The following is an 18608-nucleotide window of genomic DNA, read 5'->3' as shown; positions in this document are numbered from 1 at the left end:
AACAGCAGCCTTCTTCTAGAAACCAATCTCCGTCTTCCTAAACCGCACTGCTCGTTTTTTTTTTTTTTTTTTTTTTTTTTTTTGGCTTCCGGTTTCCCAAAACCGTCGTTTAGACTGGCGTCTCCTTTACTACCCCCCCAACTCACCCTCCCCTTCGGGCAGCACGCGCAGAGCCATGTGCTTCCCCCTCCCGTCTGCCTCATTGGCCCGAAATGGGTCACGGTCCCGCCCCCAGTGCCGTCTCCCATTGGGCAAATGTAGGTCAGGGTCCCGCCTCCCACCTAAAGGCACGGCAACTTCTCGCACGGAACCCCTCACGCGCCCTCCCGGGCCTTGGCGGATCCAGGGGTCCCATTGGCCGTGCGTCTCGAGGGGTCAAGACGCGATTGGCCCGCGCTTTCAGCCGGAGGGCGGCACGCGGCTGGGGTGCTCGGCCCAAGAAGCTGGCGGGGGCTGAGAGGAGGGGTGCGCGCTGTGGCGTCGGGTGTTTTGGTTTGGCTTTTTTTTTTTTTTTTTTCCGCGAAAGAAGTTTGCATTGGCCACGCCTCAAGGCGGCCGCCTCCTCTTGCCCCCTCCCCCGCCCCTCCGCGCACACCTCTTGGTGCAGATTGCAGAGCGCCTTCCGTTGAGAGAGCTGCAGATTTTGCAAGAGCCAGGCTTGCCCACCGTGTAGAAGGAGCGCCTTGTGTCCCCTTGAACTCTGGACTGCAAAGAACCGGCTGCCTGATTTGATCAACCCCTCACTCAGACTGCATGGTCTCCAGGGACCCTCTTGAGTTGCACGTTTCTGCACTGAGGACTGCAAATCCCCGTCACTCCTAGGATTTGCAGTGTTCTGGATACTGGAGGCTTGCAAGCTACGCTCGCCAGCCCCTGGGCAGGCACTCGCCCGAACCACTGGAGTGTGCCGCTAACTGGCAGGCCGGCTCTTCGCCTCTCCATGAGCCCGTGAGCCTGCGGGCAGGTGCCCGGTGATGGCGCGGCCCGTGAGCGACAGGACCCCGGCCCCCCTGCTGCTGGGCGGCCCAGCCGGGGCCCCCCCTGGCGGGGGAGCGCTGCTTGGGCTGCGGAGCCTTCTGCAGGGGACCAGCAAACCCAAAGAGCCAGCCAGCTGTGAGTTCTAGCCCCCCCCATCCTAACCCAGACACCCTACTCCCTCAGGGATTCAAGTGCTGGGGCGGGGGGCTGCCTCTTACGTGCCGAGAGTCCATCTTCCAACCGTCATCTGCCCAGTTACTAAGGTGTTTAGGCCCCTAGATCTCTCAGCACCCAGGATTCAAAAGTACCTACGCTCAAGCCTGTCCAAGAGGAGGACCCAGGAGTCCCCCAGAGCCTTCCTCTCCGAGGACCTGAGAGTCTGGGCCCCAGCCCCCCGCATTCTTTGGTCCTGAGCGTCTGGACCCCTGGGGTTCAGGGAGAAGGGAGGGGGTGTGTCGGATGCTCACACGGTAGTGACACGGGCTTGGGCGGGGCCTTCTGGGGTCACATGGAGTCTAGGGATGAGGAATGTGCCCCAGGAATAGAGCCCCTTCCTGCCCCTTACATAGTGTGGGGGTGGGGAGAAGAGGCCACAGTGAGCAGTGGGGTAGGCTGCAGAGAAATTACAGAACTGTCATTTTTTCTCCTCTCACCTGCCCAACCCTCCACCTACCTCTGTCTGAACTTCCGTCCCCCTTCTGTGTATCTATCCCTTCCCTGGTCTGTGTCCTACCCCTCTCTGGGTCCCTATCCTCCCCTCTTTCTGAGTCTCTGTCCCCCTCTCTCTGTGCCGCCCACGTCTGTGCCTTCTCTCTCTGGGTCTCTTCTCTTTGGGTCCTTGCCTTCTCTCCTGTCTCTCCCTCTCCCCCTCCTGTTCCCTCTTTCTCTGGATCTCCGCCCTGTGGGTCTCTATCTCCCCTTTCTTCGTGTATCTCTGTCCTGGGGTCTCTTGTCCATCTCTTTCTTCCCACCTCGCCCGCTCATTCCCTGGCCCGCAGGTCTCCTGAAGGAAAAAGAGCGCAAGGCGGCTCCGCCGGCAGCCACGGTCCCCGGGCCCGGCCTGGAGACGGCGAGCCCGGCGGACGCCCCAGCTGGGGCAGTGGTGGGCGGCGGGTCCCCGCGGGGCCGCCCGGCGGCCGCGCCTGGCCCGGGTCTGTTGGCGCCGCTGCTGTGGGAGCGGACGCTGCCGTTCGGCGACGTGGAGTATGTGGACCTGGACGCCTTCTTGCTGGAGCACGGGCTCCCGCCCAGCCCGCCGCCCCCCGGCGGCCCTTCACCGACACCTTCGCCCGTGCGCACGCCCGCACCCTCCCCGGGGCCCGGTTCCTGCGGCTCAGCTTCCCCTCGTTCCTCCCCGGGGCACGCCCCCACCCGGGCTGCCCTCGGGGCCGCGGGCGGCCACCGCGCAGGTGCGACGGCGGGGGCGGGGCAGGACCCTGGCGGGGCGGGGCTTGGGCTTCAGGGGCAAGGCTGTGCTGCACTTGGGCCCGGGACGGTGGGGCTGGGATTGTGCACCCAAATGCTGGGTCCACGCAGGAGCGAGATGTTGGGAGAGGAGTCCGGATTTTTTGTCCCGTAATGCATCGGGGACTGGGTCTCCTGGATCCATTGGAGATGAAGGACTTGGGATCTCAAATTCTAGGAAGCCTTTCCTGTGGGGCTGTAGTGAGGACTTTTCTGTGGGACGTGGGGAGAGAGGGTCCGGATACTCGAGGAGCCGAGATTGGGATCCCAGAACACCGGAATTATTTGCTGGGGAGTGAACTGCGCTCCGGAATCTGGGCTCGGAGTCGGTGGAGTTGGGGAAGGACCGCAACTTCTAGGCCCTCTGTAGGGGAGAAAGCAAGGTCTGGGTACAGACTTCTGTTTTACCAGGACATAAAAGACTGGCACCCCTAGCTGCTGGATCCTCCAGTGGAGAGGAGCTAGGGCCCGGGGTCCCGGAGTCGTCTAGAGGGGAAAAGGTTGGGGATCTTCATTCTGGGTCTTCTGTTGCAGCGAGGACCGAGAGCTTCCTATGCTCCTGGGAGAGGAGGGGCTTGGGATCCCAGAATCATGTGTATCCCAGTGGCGAGGGAGAAGGTCCAGGGGTCCGTTTGTGTCCGTGTTCCCCAGACACCAGGAGGGCCTGGATCTTTGGAACTTGAGAGGTTTGAGCTGAGAGACCCCAGGGGGCAAAAGGAAAAGTATGTTTCCTCGGGTACTTGGGGGGTCTCCACGGGCAGACTGCAGGTTGGGAATTCCTGGACACACCTGCCCCTGGCCGGACCTCCGGGCAGAACCGGGGCCCTCCCTTTGCCAGCAGCACATTCCCGCGCCACGTGAGTCCCCTCCTCCCTCCCTGCTCCTCACTTCGCGCACGCGCGGTCACGCGGAGGGGGGTGGGGCCTGAGGAACTAGAGGGCGCCCAAGGCGGCGGCAGGGGGTGGGGAGGCGGGGGGGGCGGGGCGGGAAAGCTGGCGCCCACACGTGACTGGCCCTGAACCTGTATCCTCATCTGACCCGGCAAGCTCGCTCTTAAAGGCACAGGCCGCCCGTACCCCGTCCCTTGAACCGGCCTCCCCCAAACCTCATTCATTTCTGCTTTTCTTCCTTTACCCGTCTGGGCCTGTTAGCTGTTAAGCGGCGCACCTGAAGTCTTTTCAATGCACTGGATTGTTTTCTTCTGAACAGCCTTGGGGTCTAGGCTTTGGTCAGGGATTCAGTAGGCTGGATTCAGACTAGATAATGGGAAAGGAGCTAACGCTGCGAATCTAATAGAACGGGCTCGTGTGTTACTTAGGGCGTGTCAGTTGTAATTGGGCCTGTTTCCCTGTTTGAAAGTGGAATTGGTTCCATGATGTCTAAGCACCTTTGTAGCTTCTGGAACCTTCCTGTTTTACATTAGAGAGGTTGATCTCTGGCGGGCCTTGTGGTGGATCTCATTAGGGCCTTCCTTTTGGTCAAAGATATACCTGAGCAGGGGGTACTTTGTGAACCCCACCCCCCCATCCCCCAAGTAAATATACACTCAGGAAGCACGTTCTGTTTCTCCAAGGCCTGACCTCCCGGGACACACCCAGCCCAGTGGACCCAGACACCGTGGAGGTGCTGATGACATTTGAACCTGACCCAGCTGATTTAGCCCTGTCAAGCATTCCCGGCCATGAGACCTTTGACCCTCGAAGACATCGCTTCTCAGAGGAGGAGCTGAAGCCCCAGCCCATCATGAAGAAGGCTCGGAAGATCCAGGTGCCAGAGGAGCAGAAGGTGAGCCCTGCCGGATGTAGGCTGCAGGCATGGCCCCTACAGGTCCCATAGCCAGGGATGGCCCTTTCTTCACAGACAGGCCTGGGCTTCTCACTGCGGTTAGCTCTCAGGTTCTCTTAACCTGCAGCCAAGCATCAGTCATCCACAGCCATGGGTCACAAAGGAGGCCAAGGTTTCGGCTTGAGATTTACGAAGATGGTATCATTGTGGGACGCAGACTCAGCCAGCCCTGCTGGGCCCACTCCTACAGGCTTGGAGCTTTGACCAGGCCCTGTTGCTAAAGACAGCATCTCTTAGCAGTAGCATCAGTCTGTTTCTTCTGAGCCGCTAGCTGGGCTGGGTCTGGTCCTTTGACCTCTACTTTGGGGCATTCTGCAGGGTGCTTCCATCTGCCTGGGATGCAGACTTTGCCACCCCTGGGCCTTGTTTTCTGGGCCTCGGCTGCTCATTGATGAGAGGCCTTGAGTTCCCATTAGCAGCCAGAGCCACATTCTGATCTGGGCAGTGAATTTTTTTTTTTTTCTTGCTGCTTTGCCAGTTCTGGGGTCTCCCCTAGTAAGGGGTGCCTGGGCTCCTCTCACTGGGCTTCACCATAACTACCTGAAACACTGAGGACTGACCTGTAAACCCGGTCTAGACCAGTGGTCTAGACCTGTCACAGGACCTGGACTGGATTTGCCCTAGTAAGCGGGAACTAGGCTTTAATGACATGGGGGTGGGAGGAGAGCATCTTGTGGACCTCTGGGTGGCCCTCGTTCCTAAGGAGTGGTCCTCCTCCGCAGCCAGATTCTAGGACTGGAGAACTCTAAGTGTAATGGTGTGGGGGAGGTCTCAGGATAGGCTTCTTTGCTGAGGGACAGCTCTTCTAGCAGTTGGGACCTGTGGGGGAGAAGGCAGCTCTCTGGCCTCTATCAAAGGCCAGAGGGTCAGAGACAGCTGCAGTTACTGGAACCACTCAGACTGCTGGGGAAGGATGGGGTTGCCTTGACAATGAGGTCAAAAGGCCCCAGCTCTGGGATTTATGGGACACAAAACCCCATTGCTAGGGAGCCTGGGCTTTCCTTAGCAACCAGGATCTGAGAAGGTGGTACATTTAAGCAGTGCTTTTTACTGGAAGAAGCTCTCAGACCCTGAAGGCCCCGTTGCCAGGGAACAAGCATCCTTAGCAACCAGGGGCTAACGGTAGGGCCTTTGTCAAGCCGAGCGGTGGGGTCCGCTTCGCACAGTGGAAACTTGGAGCCCAGTGGCTTGGAGTGGGGAGAACTAGCTCACACCTTAGCTGTTGCTAGGGGCCTGCTCCCCTTAGCAACCAGACCCTTGGGTACCCATCCTCGGAGAGCCCTGGTATCCTTTGGATCCCACTTGCTGGCAGGAAGCATCCCAGAGGGTCTCTTAGCTGCCCTCTGGTCCTTGAAGGCACAAGGAAGGCTGCTCCCCCTGGCCCTTAGTGCCTTCTCAAACCCCACCCTCAGGACGAGAAGTATTGGAGCCGGCGGTACAAGAATAACGAGGCAGCCAAGAGGTCCCGAGACGCCCGGCGGCTCAAGGAGAACCAGATATCAGTACGGGCGGCCTTCCTGGAGAAGGAGAACGCCCTGCTGCGGCAGGAAGTGGTGGCTGTGCGCCAGGAGCTGTCCCACTACCGCGCCGTGCTGTCCCGCTACCAGGCCCAGCACGGAGCACTGTGAGGCTGTCCCCCGCCCCTGCCCGGCGGCCTCGCTCAGACTTGCGCCCTGACGCCCTCTTCCCTCCCCGCCCTGTGGCCCACCGGCCGGCCAGCTGGATGCCCAGGGACGTGATGATGCAGATAAATACATTTATATTTTTAAGAAAAAGCGAGCCTCCCCCCCCTCCCTCGCGGGGGCGGGGAGGGTCCTCTGTGTGTGCCCCTGCCACTTCGGGGACCCCATCCTCCCACCGCCTCCGTTAACACATCCTGAATAAATCTTGAGAACCCCAGAGCCAGCTGTTGTGGGGGAGGAGGCAGCTTCCTGGCCCTAGTTCAAGGCCATTGGGTCACACTGGCCGCGGTCTGTGGGCAGGTCTGGGCTTCGGTCCATAGAAGGCAGGAGCTACTGGAAGCGCCTAGAATTGGATCCCCCCACGGGCTGCCGGATGCAGAAGGGGCGACGGTCTGAGAGGACTGAAGCGACTGCCTTTATTGCATAGACCTTTTCAATTGCTTTGAAGATAAGGGTCAGGGGACGCACAAGAGACAGAAAACTGAAGGAGTTTCCCCGCCCCCACCGGCGGGGGAGGGGTGCGCTGGGAGGAACATTAGTGCAAATCCGAGCGTCCGCCCCGGGGAACCTGCCCCTCCTGGGCTGATTGGCCAGTTAAGTGGAGGCACCGGAGTGGATAGGGCGAGACCCGGGCCTTGACTGGCCAATTAACTAAGGCCTCCCCAGCCCGTATGTGCCAGGTCCCGTCATTGGACAACGCGCATAAGACAGTCTCCGCCCTCAGCGGACCTGGCGTCCCACGAGCCGGAAGCGAGGGTCTGGACTGCGTCCCGCCCTCATTGGTCAGGCACTACCCTCGGGGCCTGCCCGTTAGTCGGTGACCGGGATGACACCGACCCCCTGGAGTTAGGGCCACACTCCGTCCAACATTACCTCTGGTCCCCCGGGGGCGCGCAATCCTGAGACGGGGCAGGGATTCTGCGTATGGGGCCTGCGCCCTGCCTCTAGCAGCTAGGCCACGCCCCTAGGCCAGGCTCCGCCTCCTCGGGATGTCGGCCCCGCCCCTGGCGGGAAGCAAGCTTCGTTAGGTTTAGGGCTCCCGACTGCGGCGGCGGCCGGGAGGCCCCGTGAGCAGTGTCCCGAGGCCTGGGTGCACCTGCGCCTGCAGCGGCCCATACTCCACCTGCTCTCCGTCCACAGTGAGCACGCCGCGAGGCGTGAGAGGCTCGAGGCGGAAGGCACGGGCCGCGGCATAGCCCAGCTGCGGACAGCCCAGGCTGAAGTGGCTGCCCCGCTCCATGGCCAGAAAAAGGCGCAGTAGCGCCGCACGCGAGATGCCAGCACGCACCCAGCACAGGTGCACCAGGCCGTCGTCAAAGCGCGCATGGGGGGCTGCCACCAGGTCAGCCCCCAGGTGGCTGGGTGAGATGGCCAACATGAGTACAAAGTCGCCCTCCAGTGTCACCCAGCCCGGGGGCAGTGGGGTGCCCAGAGGAGGGAGAAGGTGGTCAGGTGGGCCCCTGGCAGAAGTGGCTCCCGGGGCAGCTCCCGGGGCAGCTCCCGGGGCATCAGGGGTGGGAGGTGCGAGCCCAGAGGAGGCTGGGACCCCCTCTGTGATGGGTGACAGTAAAGCCTTAGGGGAGCTAGGTGGTGAGGGCAGCAGCGGGTCTGGGGACAGTGGGGCATCTCCAGCCCCACCCCAGTCCCCAGCCAACTCTGGGCCCCCGCCATTGAGGGACAGGATGGGCAGGGGCTCAGGTGAGCCTGGCGAGGTCAGGGCAGGCTGGGGCAGGGGCAGAGGCAGGTCAGACACCGAGCGATGCAGGGGTGAGTGCGCCACAGGCGGGGCCGGTGCTGGCGCTGGGGCCGGGGCAGGGGCCAGGGTCAGCTCTGACTTGGCACGGGGTAGGCCTCGGGCAGGGGCGGGAGAGGCAGGCTCTACAGCAGCGGGGAGGTAGGAGAGGCGTCCGCGGTAGGTGTGCAGGGTGGCAAGGCCCAGCACCGTGCCCAGTGTGAAGCGGGCGCTTCCCAGGGCCCTGAAGCGCTCGCTCTGGATGTCCACGTCTGACACGAAGCCCCAGGCAACGGCCAGGAAGGAGAAACAGCGGGAGCCTGAGGCCAGCGTCACCGAGAGCAGGTCCAATGGGCGGCTGCCCCCCCGGCACAGCAACAGCGAGCAGTTGAGCAGCAGGTCGACACCCAGGGCAGGTTCAAACCTTCACAGCCAGAGACGAGCGAACACCGGCGGGGAAAGAGTAAATGGGGTGGCATGAGAGACCCAGAGCACAGGGTGGCAGGAGAAAGACGTGGAAAGTGGGCACGCAGACAGCAGGGGACCCTGTGGCTGCCTCTGGATGGACTCTTCTTACTGAGCCGGGTTCCCTGTCTGCTCCCTCATCTGTGAAGCATTCGCTCAGTGCCCCTGTGTGTGGCAGGCACCGTTCTGGGCACAAGGGACACAGCCGGGAACGGACAGGCAGACCTGTCTGGGGCAGAGGGGCAGTGTGGGGAGCATCCCAGCCAGGACTGATCAACCTGACCGACCACAGAACGCCTGGGGGAGATATAGGGACAGACGTGCCAGGTTGCGGGAGGGCTCACCCCTCCCCTTGCAGTGCTGGGCTGGCGGAGGCAGGACCCCACCTACCCCCCATGCTGGTTCACAGCTCCAGCGAGGGCGTTGCCCGAGCCACAGGGGAGGATGCCCACGGGTGTCTTCACAGCTTCTTCCCAGTCAGGGCGGTCTAGGAGTCCGTTCAGCACCTACAGGGGGGGACAGCGGCCACTTGGGTCCCGGTCCCAGGGCCAGGCTCCAGCCTCCCCCAGCGCTCAGGCAGGGTGCCCCTGCCCTACCTCGAACAACAGCCCGTCTCCCGAGACTGTGACGATGCCATCCCACTCACTCAGGCTCAGCCCCTGCACCAGCTCCCGGGCGTGGTTCTGCCGTTCTGATGTGGGGAACCAGGAGGTGAGCCAGGCTGTTCCACTCTGCCCCGCCACCACGACCCTAGCTCCCTCCGAGCCCCTACTTCCAGCCTGCATGGCCCTTACCTGTCCGGATGAGGTTGAAGGACAGCCCGGCTTCAGAAATCATGGGCAGCACGTGGTTCTTACACCACTGCCAGGCCAGACCCCGCCCCCCAAACGGATTGACCAATAGGAGCAATCGGGGTGGCTTCGGCAGCAGCTCGGGGGTGATTTCTGCAAAGAGAGGGGAAGGAGTCTACAGAGGCCACAGACCCAGGCCCCTCACCTCAGAAGGCAGAAGTGCAAATAGCCCCCAGTGGAGGGCTGGCACAGCCGCCTGCTGGGAACTGTTTTTCTCCTGGGCTTCCGAGTGTGCAGCCCCGCCCCCCTCTCCCAGGGGCTGAAACAAAGGCAGGGCTTGGGAGGCTAATCCCAGTGCCCTTTGAACCCATGGGTGGCAGGAGGGAGGAAAGCTGTGGGTTCCATTTTCTTTATCCTCAAACTCCTGGAATCCAGGATCCGGTTACTACCCTGTGCAAGGCTCCCTCACTGTCACCAGTGGGGCCTCCAGCCAGCCAGCGGGATCCTGGAAGACCAAGGAAGCCTCCCCAGATGTGGACCCTTGAACCTTAACCTTCCTGGGCCAACTGAGGAACCTGGCTGGGGCTCCGGCAAGAGCCTTCTCTTGACTACCTGTCCCGGCACCACAGGCTGGATTAGATGCTGCCTCGGGGCTCCTGGGACATCCTAGGGGACTTCTGTGGGGGCCTGTCACCCTGGGTGGTGACTAATCGTGTCTCAGTCTGCTGCTCTCACCAGACGGGGAGCCTCTGACTCATCTGTGTGGTCAGGGCCCGTGGAAGCGGGGGAGGGGACAGAGAGAAAAATCTAGGAGAGTAGCCTGCACCAATCATTCTTCTCTGCCTGTGGTTTCTCTTCCTTCTGTAGCCCATCCCTGTGCGTCTACCACTCTTTCAATATGGACTGAGAGAGACAAGCCACAGACAGACACACAGGAGAGAAGAGACAGAGGTGTCCACACAGGGAAATCCACACAGATGCCAGGGTGGCCCTAGGGGAGAGCGGCTGCGTAGTGCCTCACCCCTGTCCCCCGGCAGTGGCAGTCCACGGAGCAGACACATGAGCGCAATGGCCCAGCGCTGGGCCTCAGCGCGGTTCTCCTCGTAGGTGGCTGCCCCGTCGGCCCGAAAGGTGCGGGCGGCTCTCCGCTGGCCCCCGAAGCGGCCCCCGTGCCGGCCCTGTGGGTAGGTGTAGACGCAGAAGTAGGCCGCCTGGTCTGTGGGGCTGCGGCTCCGCAGGGTGCAGCAGCCTGACACCTCGGCCAGGGGGACCAGGCCGCCCCGGGGGCGGGCTTCGGGCTTCGGGCGCAGCCGCTGTATGTGCAGGGCCTGTGGGGTGAGAGTGAGGGCCAGGCGGGAGCCCCGGGCCGGGTAGGAGCCGAACTCGCCATGCAGGAGCGGGGTGCTTGCGGCCAATGGCAGTGGTGGTGGGGGGGCCATGGCCTCGGCCCTGTCCAGGGCGCTTCTAGGCCTGTGGCCCCAGCTCCAGGTCAGCTCCTGGTCTGGCCTCTGTGGGGAGGGAGGAGGGCAGGAGTCAGAGTCCAAGACCCCTGTGGCAGGTAGAGAGAAGCAGGGGGAGGGCCTGTGGACAGGAGACAACAAGGGGCGGGGACAGGCGAGATGGGAGCATCAGAGACAGACAGGCTCAGACAAGTGTGGGGAGACCCTGAGGACACAGGGCAGAAGCCCATTGTACAGGAAGGCTGGCATCCTGGAGGGTGGACAGCCAGGCATGCAAATGTACATTCATTTATCCCCCAAATAATTACTCACTACCCTCTATGTGCCAATCACAGTGCTAGGCCCAGCAAACACAGCAGGGAACAAAGCAGACAAAAATCCCTGCCTTTGTGGGTTCATATTCTCACCGGAAGACAGAAAAGAGAAAGAAGTCAAATAGTGTGTTGGATAATAAGGGCTTTGGAGAAGTAGAAAGCAGAGGAGAGAGAGCTGGATAGTGGAGATATGCAGAGACAGAGAACACGACACACACACACACACACACACATACAGTTATCTCCAGATGGAAAAAGCTACACAAAACGGACATTCGGACACAGAGAGAGGGATGAAGTCTAAGAGCCAGAGGAACTCCAAGAGGAACAACCAGCTTTGATGAGATGAAACCCAGGATGAGGAGAGATACTTAGGAGAGTCAGAGTTTAGGGACTCCAGGAGGTCCTCTGAGGGTCAGAAAGACAAAGGACAGAAAGAGCAGAAAGGAGGGGCAGGAGAGAGGGGTGTAGACAGCTGGAGAGATCAAGAAAGGGATGTGACATGGAGGAACTAAAGAGAGTTACAGGCGTCACACGCAGGCGCCTGCGAGGGACAGGGGCCAAGAGCTGGACCCCAGCACTGACCTGGGCGTCTGGCCGCCTGCTCTCCAGGGAAGGGGTGGGAGCCGGGCCTGAGGTCCCCTCCCGGGAGGCCTTCCCCCTGCCCTCTGCCCAGCTTCTGCCTCCTTCCTGCTCACCTTTGTTCCCCACCACCCCGCCCACCCAGCCAGCTGCCAGTCCTGTCCCTCACCTTCCCCGGCCCAGTACTGCCCCAGACGCACCCCGATCTCTGGACTCACCCTCAGGAGTCACCTCTGCCCCCTGCCCCGGGCAGCTCCCTCAGTCCCGCCCCTAAATTTGCACTGACCAGCGCCCCCATCCCTGAGCTCAAATCAGGCTTAGATACAGAGTCCTAGATCTCCTCCAGTACTGGGCCTGAGCCTGTCCGTAGGTCCTCAAGTCTCTGGCCTGGTCTCCATTCTCTCTACCCACCCTGGTCCCCCAGACCTGGGCCTGGGTCTCCATCCAAAGGTCCCCCCCAACCCCAATCCATTATTCTGAGTCTCTGTTTCCGGTTCCTCCGGTTTGGGTTCCGCATCCCCACCCCATTTCCAGAACCCAGTCCCAGACCTGGGTTTCCATTCCTGGATCCCTCAGTCCCGGTTTTGGTTCTCCATCTCCATCCCACACCCCTGGTACCCCAGTCCCGGCCTGCGTCTCCGTTCCTCTTGGTCCCGCGGTCCCCCAGACTCGGGTCCCTGACCCTACCCCCGCACCCTCCTCACACGCCGAGTCCTCCTCCAGGCGGCCCCTCAAGTCAGCACCAACCGCCCCCATCAGACCCAGGGGTGGGGGGAGGGTGTGCATCCGCTCAGCCAATGGGCGCGCGGCCGGCGTGAGCTGCGCCAGTGAGGGCGCGCGAGGGGCGGGGCCGGCCAGCTCGCGAGCTTGGCGCAGGGGGCCAGCCGAGGGAGGGCTTGAGAACTGGGCGGGGCATCGCGCTTCGCGAGATCGGCTGCCATAGTAAGTGAGGGCACACGCGCAGCAGAAGCGGCGTCACGATCCTACAGTCAGCGCCGCTGACGCCATTTTTGTGGAGGGCAAGTGGTAGCCCTGCCCCATCCATTGAATTTTTTGAAAGAAAAGAGGCAGGAGAGAGGAGATCTTCAGCTGATCCTAACACAGGTAACCAAGACCCAGAGCTATGCAGATGGAGTTAGTAAAAGAGACCCAGAAAAGCAGATTTAGAGGCAGTAAGAGACTTAGAGAGTGCTGCCTGTTTTTTTAGATAGTTACAGGAAGTCAGAGATCTATACAAAGAGACAAAGACAATAGAATTGAGACTATGCAAAGTTAAGGACACAAGAAAACCCAGAAAATGATGGACACAGAGATGGAGACTGATACTCCTAGAATGAAAATCCGGGAGGACAGGCTCATTATTCACCAATTCTTTACCTTGGACTCAAACCAGAGTGGAGGCAGCATCACATGGACTTCTGCCCAGCGAATGACCCAGTAACATGGCAAGACAGAGAAACAAGGAGAGAGATGGGGAGGAAGAGTATCTGAGAGAGACTTCTAGGTTAGGAGTGAGGGAGGAAGACGATGCTGGAAGACCAGAGCCTGAGAGGAAGGGAGCCTGGGAGACAGAAAGCAAGAATGTTGACAGAAAGACATAGAGAGGGAAAGACATAGTGAAAGCGGAAAGAAAGCAAGGCGAGAATAGTATCAGGAGACCAAGAAACAGAATCGTAGAAAGACACATGCAGAAAGAGACAAGGACAGAGTTTGCTAGAAAGCGATGAATGGAGGACTTTCTTTTATTGTCAAACAACACATCTTGTTTAACCCAGAGTAGCAACAGTACCCGATAATATATGCCAAAGAAATACCCAGAAAGGGGGGGGGGGGGGGAATGGGGACAGAAACCCAGGAAGAAGGAGAGACAGGGAAACGCACACCTTAGTTTGGGAGAAAGAAAAGCAGGCACACCACCAGACCGACGAAGAGCCTGGGACTCAAAGACAGGGACCAAGTCACTAAGGCAAAGGAACAGAGACAAGGAGGAAATTGTGTCCCATGGTGTGGTGATCTTAACCTTCAGAGGGACCCCTTACCTGGTCCCGCTGCTCCTCTGCTTCAAGGTTTCCATTCATCTGCTGGCCCTTGCTGTGTTACCACATCAGCAAGACCCTGGTCCTGGGCGGCAGGCCATGAGAGGGTGGTATGGGCAAGGAGTGAGGCCTCACGGTCCGGGCCTGGCCTTTGGTTCTTTGGAGGACAGGTGAATAAGTAGGAGCATCAGGGGCATACTGTGGGCTGGGCTGGATGTGCTGGGAGGCCAAAGGGGCAGGGCTTCCCTGAGGAAAGAAAAAAGAGGGGACAGGTCAGCTTTGCTACTGCTCCAGCCAGTCCATCTGGTCCTACCCAAGAAGGGCTAACAATAAGGAGTGGAGGCTAATTTGTATTGAGCACTTACATGCAAAGCATTGTTCTAAGCATTTATATTAACTTATGTAAAGCTGGAAAATACCCTCTGTGCCAAGTCTATTATCCCCTTTTTGCGGATAAGAGAAGTAAGGCACAGAGAGGTTAAGTGACTTGCCCAAGGTCACACTGTTGTTAGTACTTAGCATGGCCAGGATTTGAATTTGGCTACAGCAGACAAGACCCCATCTCACCATCTATGTCTGTGCTTCTCCCCGAATCTCCATCTTCCCTTACTTTCTAGGTCTCCCTGTCAACCCCTGAGTCTCCATTTCCCTCACTCTGGGTCTCTGTCCACTCCCCCTCAGGGCCTCCAATCCTCCTCCCCTCTGAATCTTTATCTCCTTTCAGGAGGCTTTCACCCAATCCCTCTCCACCCCACACCCCAAGCCTGGGGCTTCAGTGCGCCTCCTTCGCATTCCAATACCGTGCAAAGCCCTCACACAGAGTCTGTTGGACCACTCGAATCTCTCCGGCAGGGAAAAGCAGCCCCAAAGTGGAAGAGGCTGGGGAGGGGTCAGAGAAGGGGCAGGGGTAAAAGACGAATATAAAAATTGGAAATAGGAGATGCTCTAGACTGGGCTGCAGCAAGATTTCGGGTTAGATCTCAGGTAGGACTTCCCGAGCAGCGGCTGCGCCTCGGAAGCGCCGCAGGAGATAAGAGAGGCGAGCCTGATAAGGAAATGCCTGAAGCGTGGGGTCAGAGGTTTCCCGAGGTCCTGACAGGCCCCGCCAGCTCCGCCTCCTCACCTCCAATACGCGGCTGGCCGGGTCCTCCAGGAGCCACAGAGAGGCCGGCCGCGTCGGGCCAGAGCGTCACCGTGAGACGCGACCTCCCAGCGCCGCGCGACATCTCTCTAGCTCCCAGAACCCTTTCTTCCGGAAGACTATCGAGAGCAGGGGTTGGGTAGGGCCAGAGAGGCCCCTCCCCCCAACACCCCCCGCCTCCCCGCCGTCCTTGACGTAGCGCTTGTTCCCGGTGAGTTGTTCGTCCACTTATTCCGGAATCGCCCATTCGGTCACTCTGTGATTCGCCATAGAGAGGCCCGACTCGAGTAGAGCGCCGCGTCGCGCCTGTGACGTCACGTAGGCGCCACTTGCTGAAGGCTTTCCCCGCCCACCCCGACAGTGTTCTCTCTTTCCGGACCTGGCTAAGCAGGAAGCGCCATCATGGTGAGTGTGCTTTGAGATGCTCCCGGTTCAACTATCCGCCGCCATCCGTCGCGGTCTTAGACTGGGGGAGTCCAGGAGGGGTGCAGAGATGTCAGGACAGTTCGAAGGGGGAGACTCCCGCGGTGGGGGGTGGATTATTTTGGGAGCTCGAAGACGAGGGATGGGTCAGACTTACCGGCCTCCGGCCGCTCCCGTCCTCATTTATTACTAAAGCTCCAATTGAGTAGATGACCAAATGGAGGCGCAAGGAGGTTAAGTGATGTGACCGGGGTCGCAATGCCAGGAAGTGGCAGAGCCGGCATTCGGACCCTGGCGTAGGACCCACATCCATGCTTGACCTCTTGTCTTTTTGTCTTCTCCACCCCGACCTGTCGCTCCCCTGGCCTGGAACGTTGGGTTCTGGGCGGGGGGGGGGGGCGCGAGGGGGGGGAGCTGGCCACGGTCCAGTGCCCCGGTTTTGCAGCCGTGCTCCCCGTCCAGCCTGTGATCTTGCTTTTCTTGGCTGTGACCCCAGTAACTCGGTCTGTCCCGCGTCGTCGATGTGCGTTTGGGAAGAAGTCGTAGGAAGCACGCATCAGAGGTTACTGCGTGCATGAGGTGTTGGAGAAGAGGGAGCGAGGAATAATGCCGTAGTTCTTCACAGTTCCTGGCACGGCCTGTTCCAGACCCTCAGGACAGCGGCCGGGGTCTGGGGGAAACCGTGGCTTCCTTTTCGGTTTTCTCAGCTCAAGTGGGAAACGGCTTCGTAAGGCTGCTGGAGGCAGGCAGGTTGTGCGCGGAAGGTTCTGGTCCTAGTTCTACGTGGAGTAAGTTGCAAATAAAGGTTCTTTGCTGTATTTTTAGGGAGGGTCCGTCCTTGGCCTCTATTACCGGAAAACACACCTTCTAAAAAGTGAAAATTTCTGAGTCGACGCATCTGCTCTGTTAAAGCTTTTCAGGGTGCCGTGTGCCGAAGGCTTTGCGTGTAGCATTCATATATTTTTTTTTAAGTTGGGGTCATCGGAGGCTCAGAAGATTTTTTTCAAGTCTCCTCGGGGTGGGCCCGGGGTTTGTTGTGTCTTCAGAGACCGGGGCCCCGGCTCTTCCTCGGGGATGGGTAATGCAGTCGTTGTGCCGGGCTGAGTGAGCTGCTAGGTCAGGTGTGGGTCCTTGGTCTCTCCTTAACTCTGCAGGGGGTCGACATCCGTCACAACAAGGACCGAAAGGTTCGGCGCAAGGAGCCCAAGAGCCAGGACATCTACCTGAGGCTGTTGGTCAAGGTGAGGCTGAGGCCTGAGAGCCTGAGGCAGGGCTGCCCAGAACTGCAGCTTGCAGAACCGGCATTCGGGGCCCCAGGCCGTTCCCGGGCCCTGCGGGGCAGGCGCACATCCGTGGTTCTGCCCAAGGCTTCTGGGGTTCAGCGTTTTCAGCCTCTGGGGAGTGGGGAGGGGATTTGGGGGCTCCCGTGGGCTCTGGGGTGGGGGAAAAGCCATAAAAACCTCGTCAGGCCAAACCATGCTGTTTTGTCTTTCGGTTGAAGGTTGGGGGGTATGTGAGCCGCCCTGGGTTTCCATTCTTTTCTCGCTCCTCCAGTTGTACAGGTTTCTGGCCAGACGAACCAACTCCACCTTTAACCAAGTCGTGTTGAAGAGGTTGTTCATGAGTCGCACCAACCGGCCACCTCTGTCCCTGTCCCGGATGGTGAGGGGCTGATTTGGGGAACGACCGGATTGTGTCTTAGAGCTGGGGTGGGGGGGTTGGGGGCCTGGCCGTCAGCTGGTTGACTTCACCCCGTGGTGGGCACACCCAGTGTTGTAGCTGAACACCCTGGGGTTGTAGCTGAACAGCGGTGGGTCTGTGAGTGCTTGGGCTCGTCTCATCGTGAAGTGGGGGGTGGCCGCGGTGGCTTCGCCGTGTGGGTCAGGCCTTACATGTCCTAAGCGCTCTCGAAGGAGAGCTCTGTTGAAGGCTCTGTGCTTGCATTGTGTCTCCAGGGTTTTTCCCTGGCTGGACCTGAGGTCAGGCCTCTGCTGGCTGAGAGGCGAGGCGCGGGTGGCTTTATCCCCTTCAGGACCCAACAGTCTCTGTCCTCGGGATGCGTGACCAGTGGGGTTGGATTTAAACGCCAGAAGGAGCTTCCTCAGCGTGCGTTTGTCCTCCCCCACCAAAGATCCGGAAGATGAAGCTGCCCGGCCGGGAAAACAAAACCGCTGTGGTTGTAGGGACCATAACCGACGACGTGCGGGTCCAGGAGGTGCCCAAACTGAAGGTGAGTTTGGAGGGGGCGCAGGGTCATGGTGGGTGGGCTGGCGCCCAGACCTGGCTCGTGTCCTCGCTCTGCTGATGATCTGTCACCGGTGCCACGAGGCTTATGATGCCTTCCCAGTTCCCTCTCTTCTCTGGGTGAGGCAGGCGTCACACCTACTGGTCTGGGTGGCTTTTAGGATTGAAGGGGGATTGTCCTTGGCATTAGCCATGGTGGGTGTCCCCGGGCAAGAGCCTTCTGGGTCCCTCCCTAATGGTGCTTGCTGGTTCTTGAGCCTTACAGCCTGGCTTCTAGATTTCTTGGCCACTCAGTGGCCTGGGTCTTTTTAATTCCTCTGTTTCCTTATCCGTAATAAGTTCAGGTTGTTGTGGTCTTAAGGGAGGTTTTGGACGTAAACTGTTAAGAATCGCTATCGTCTTAACTAGGGAAGCTTTCCCTCGTGGCAGTCTTACTGGGCTCCGCAAGCATCTAGATGCCTCTGCTGGGCCAGAGCCGTGGAGAAGAAGGCCCCGCAGTCCCTGGGTGGCTGTACGGGGTGGGGGTTCTGACCGTGCCTGTCCCGTGTGTCCCCCAGGTGTGCGCACTGCGTGTGAGCAGCCGTGCCCGGAGCCGCATCCTCAAAGCTGGAGGCAAGATCCTCACCTTTGACCAGTTGGCCCTGGACTCCCCCAAGGGCTGTGGCACCGTCTTGCTGTCTGGTGAGTGATGTTCAGTGGCTCCCATGGCGACTTCTTGCAGTTGGGTCCCTGGCTGATCCCCATCTTTCCCTCCCAGGGCCACGCAAGGGCCGAGAGGTGTACAGGCATTTTGGAAAGGCTCCCGGAACCCCACATAGCCACACCAAGTGAGTATATGCAGCCCTCCCTGGAACTCCCCCACCTCGTTTTCCCCACTTTGTCCTCAAGCTGTTACTCCCCGTTGCTGAGATCTCTGCCCGGCCAGCCCTAGAAGCGCAGCGTTGGGGGCTGTGCCAGGCTGGAATCTGCATCTCCCCGCTCCTTCTTGCCCTGCTTGGCTTTTCCAGCAACCTGCTCAGTGTCCCTTCCCCGCCCCTTCTGATGTCCCTGTGCTGCTCCGTGAGAGCGAGCCGCGTGCTGCTCAGGGCTTCCTCAGCGTTCGAGTCCAGCGGGGCCGCACTCTCACCCTCTTTTTTCCCTCCCCGCAGACCCTACGTGAGATCCAAGGGCCGGAAGTTCGAGCGTGCCAGAGGCCGGAGGGCCAGCCGAGGCTACAAAAACTAACTCCAGATCCTGCGTTGTTATTAAAGATTTTGAATTCTGATGGTCCTCTGTGTGTTTCTGGGGGACGGTAGGGGATTGGAGTGAATTGGAGCGAATTGGAGCCTTCGGGGTGGACCGAGTGGGTGCCCATCTCCATGCAGACCAACCAGCCAAGGAGAAGCCCTTCCGTCTGCTGGGCGGAGTCCCGCTCTCCCTGCAGACGCCCTCTTGTGGCTATGATGCGTGCT

General features: G+C 60.0%; 3 protein-coding genes across 11 annotated transcripts; 2 read left to right on the top strand and 1 right to left on the bottom strand.

The window, feature by feature from the left end:
* Positions 1-195: 195 nt before the first annotated feature.
* Positions 196-6188, top strand: DBP (D-box binding PAR bZIP transcription factor). The gene is made up of 4 exons (XM_032839373.1): positions 196-1113; positions 1977-2387; positions 4016-4227; positions 5700-6188. Exons 1-4 carry the CDS (start codon positions 975-977, stop codon positions 5913-5915), a joined length of 978 nt encoding a protein of 325 aa, XP_032695264.1. The 5' UTR covers positions 196-974; the 3' UTR covers positions 5916-6188.
* Positions 6189-6455: 267 nt separating this feature from the next.
* On the bottom strand, positions 6456-14625 carry SPHK2 (sphingosine kinase 2). 9 transcript variants are annotated; one of them, XM_032839364.1, is made up of 7 exons: positions 14473-14625; positions 13353-13595; positions 9979-10465; positions 8961-9110; positions 8763-8857; positions 8557-8672; positions 6456-8125 (listed from the first exon to the last, which is right to left on the bottom strand). In XM_032839364.1, the coding sequence occupies exons 2-7, from the start codon at positions 13389-13391 to the stop codon at positions 7000-7002; spliced, it is 2013 nt and encodes a 670-aa protein (XP_032695255.1). In that variant the 5' UTR covers positions 13392-13595; positions 14473-14625; the 3' UTR covers positions 6456-6999. The 9 variants fall into 9 exon arrangements, with proteins under 9 accessions (XP_032695255.1, XP_032695256.1, XP_032695259.1 ...); XM_032839365.1 differs by having other exon boundaries at positions 13353-13506; XM_032839368.1 differs by lacking the exon at positions 14473-14625 and adding an exon at positions 14150-14297 and having other exon boundaries at positions 13353-13506.
* Positions 14626-14790: 165 nt separating this feature from the next.
* RPL18 (ribosomal protein L18) lies at positions 14791-18421 on the top strand. The gene is made up of 7 exons (XM_032839374.1): positions 14791-14895; positions 16068-16154; positions 16468-16575; positions 17045-17143; positions 17715-17838; positions 17915-17984; positions 18306-18421. The coding sequence occupies exons 1-7, from the start codon at positions 14893-14895 to the stop codon at positions 18379-18381; spliced, it is 567 nt and encodes a 188-aa protein (XP_032695265.1). The 5' UTR covers positions 14791-14892; the 3' UTR covers positions 18382-18421.
* Positions 18422-18608: the final 187 nt, after the last annotated feature.

The sequence above is a fragment of the Lontra canadensis genome, unplaced genomic scaffold (genome assembly GCF_010015895.1).
Source record: "Lontra canadensis isolate GAN:19392208 unplaced genomic scaffold, GSC_riverotter_1.0 scaffold107, whole genome shotgun sequence".
NCBI classification, from domain to species: domain Eukaryota; kingdom Metazoa; phylum Chordata; class Mammalia; order Carnivora; family Mustelidae; genus Lontra; species Lontra canadensis.
The sequence above is the reverse complement of the archived record's forward strand: the minus strand, read 5'-3'. Positions and strand labels throughout refer to the sequence as shown.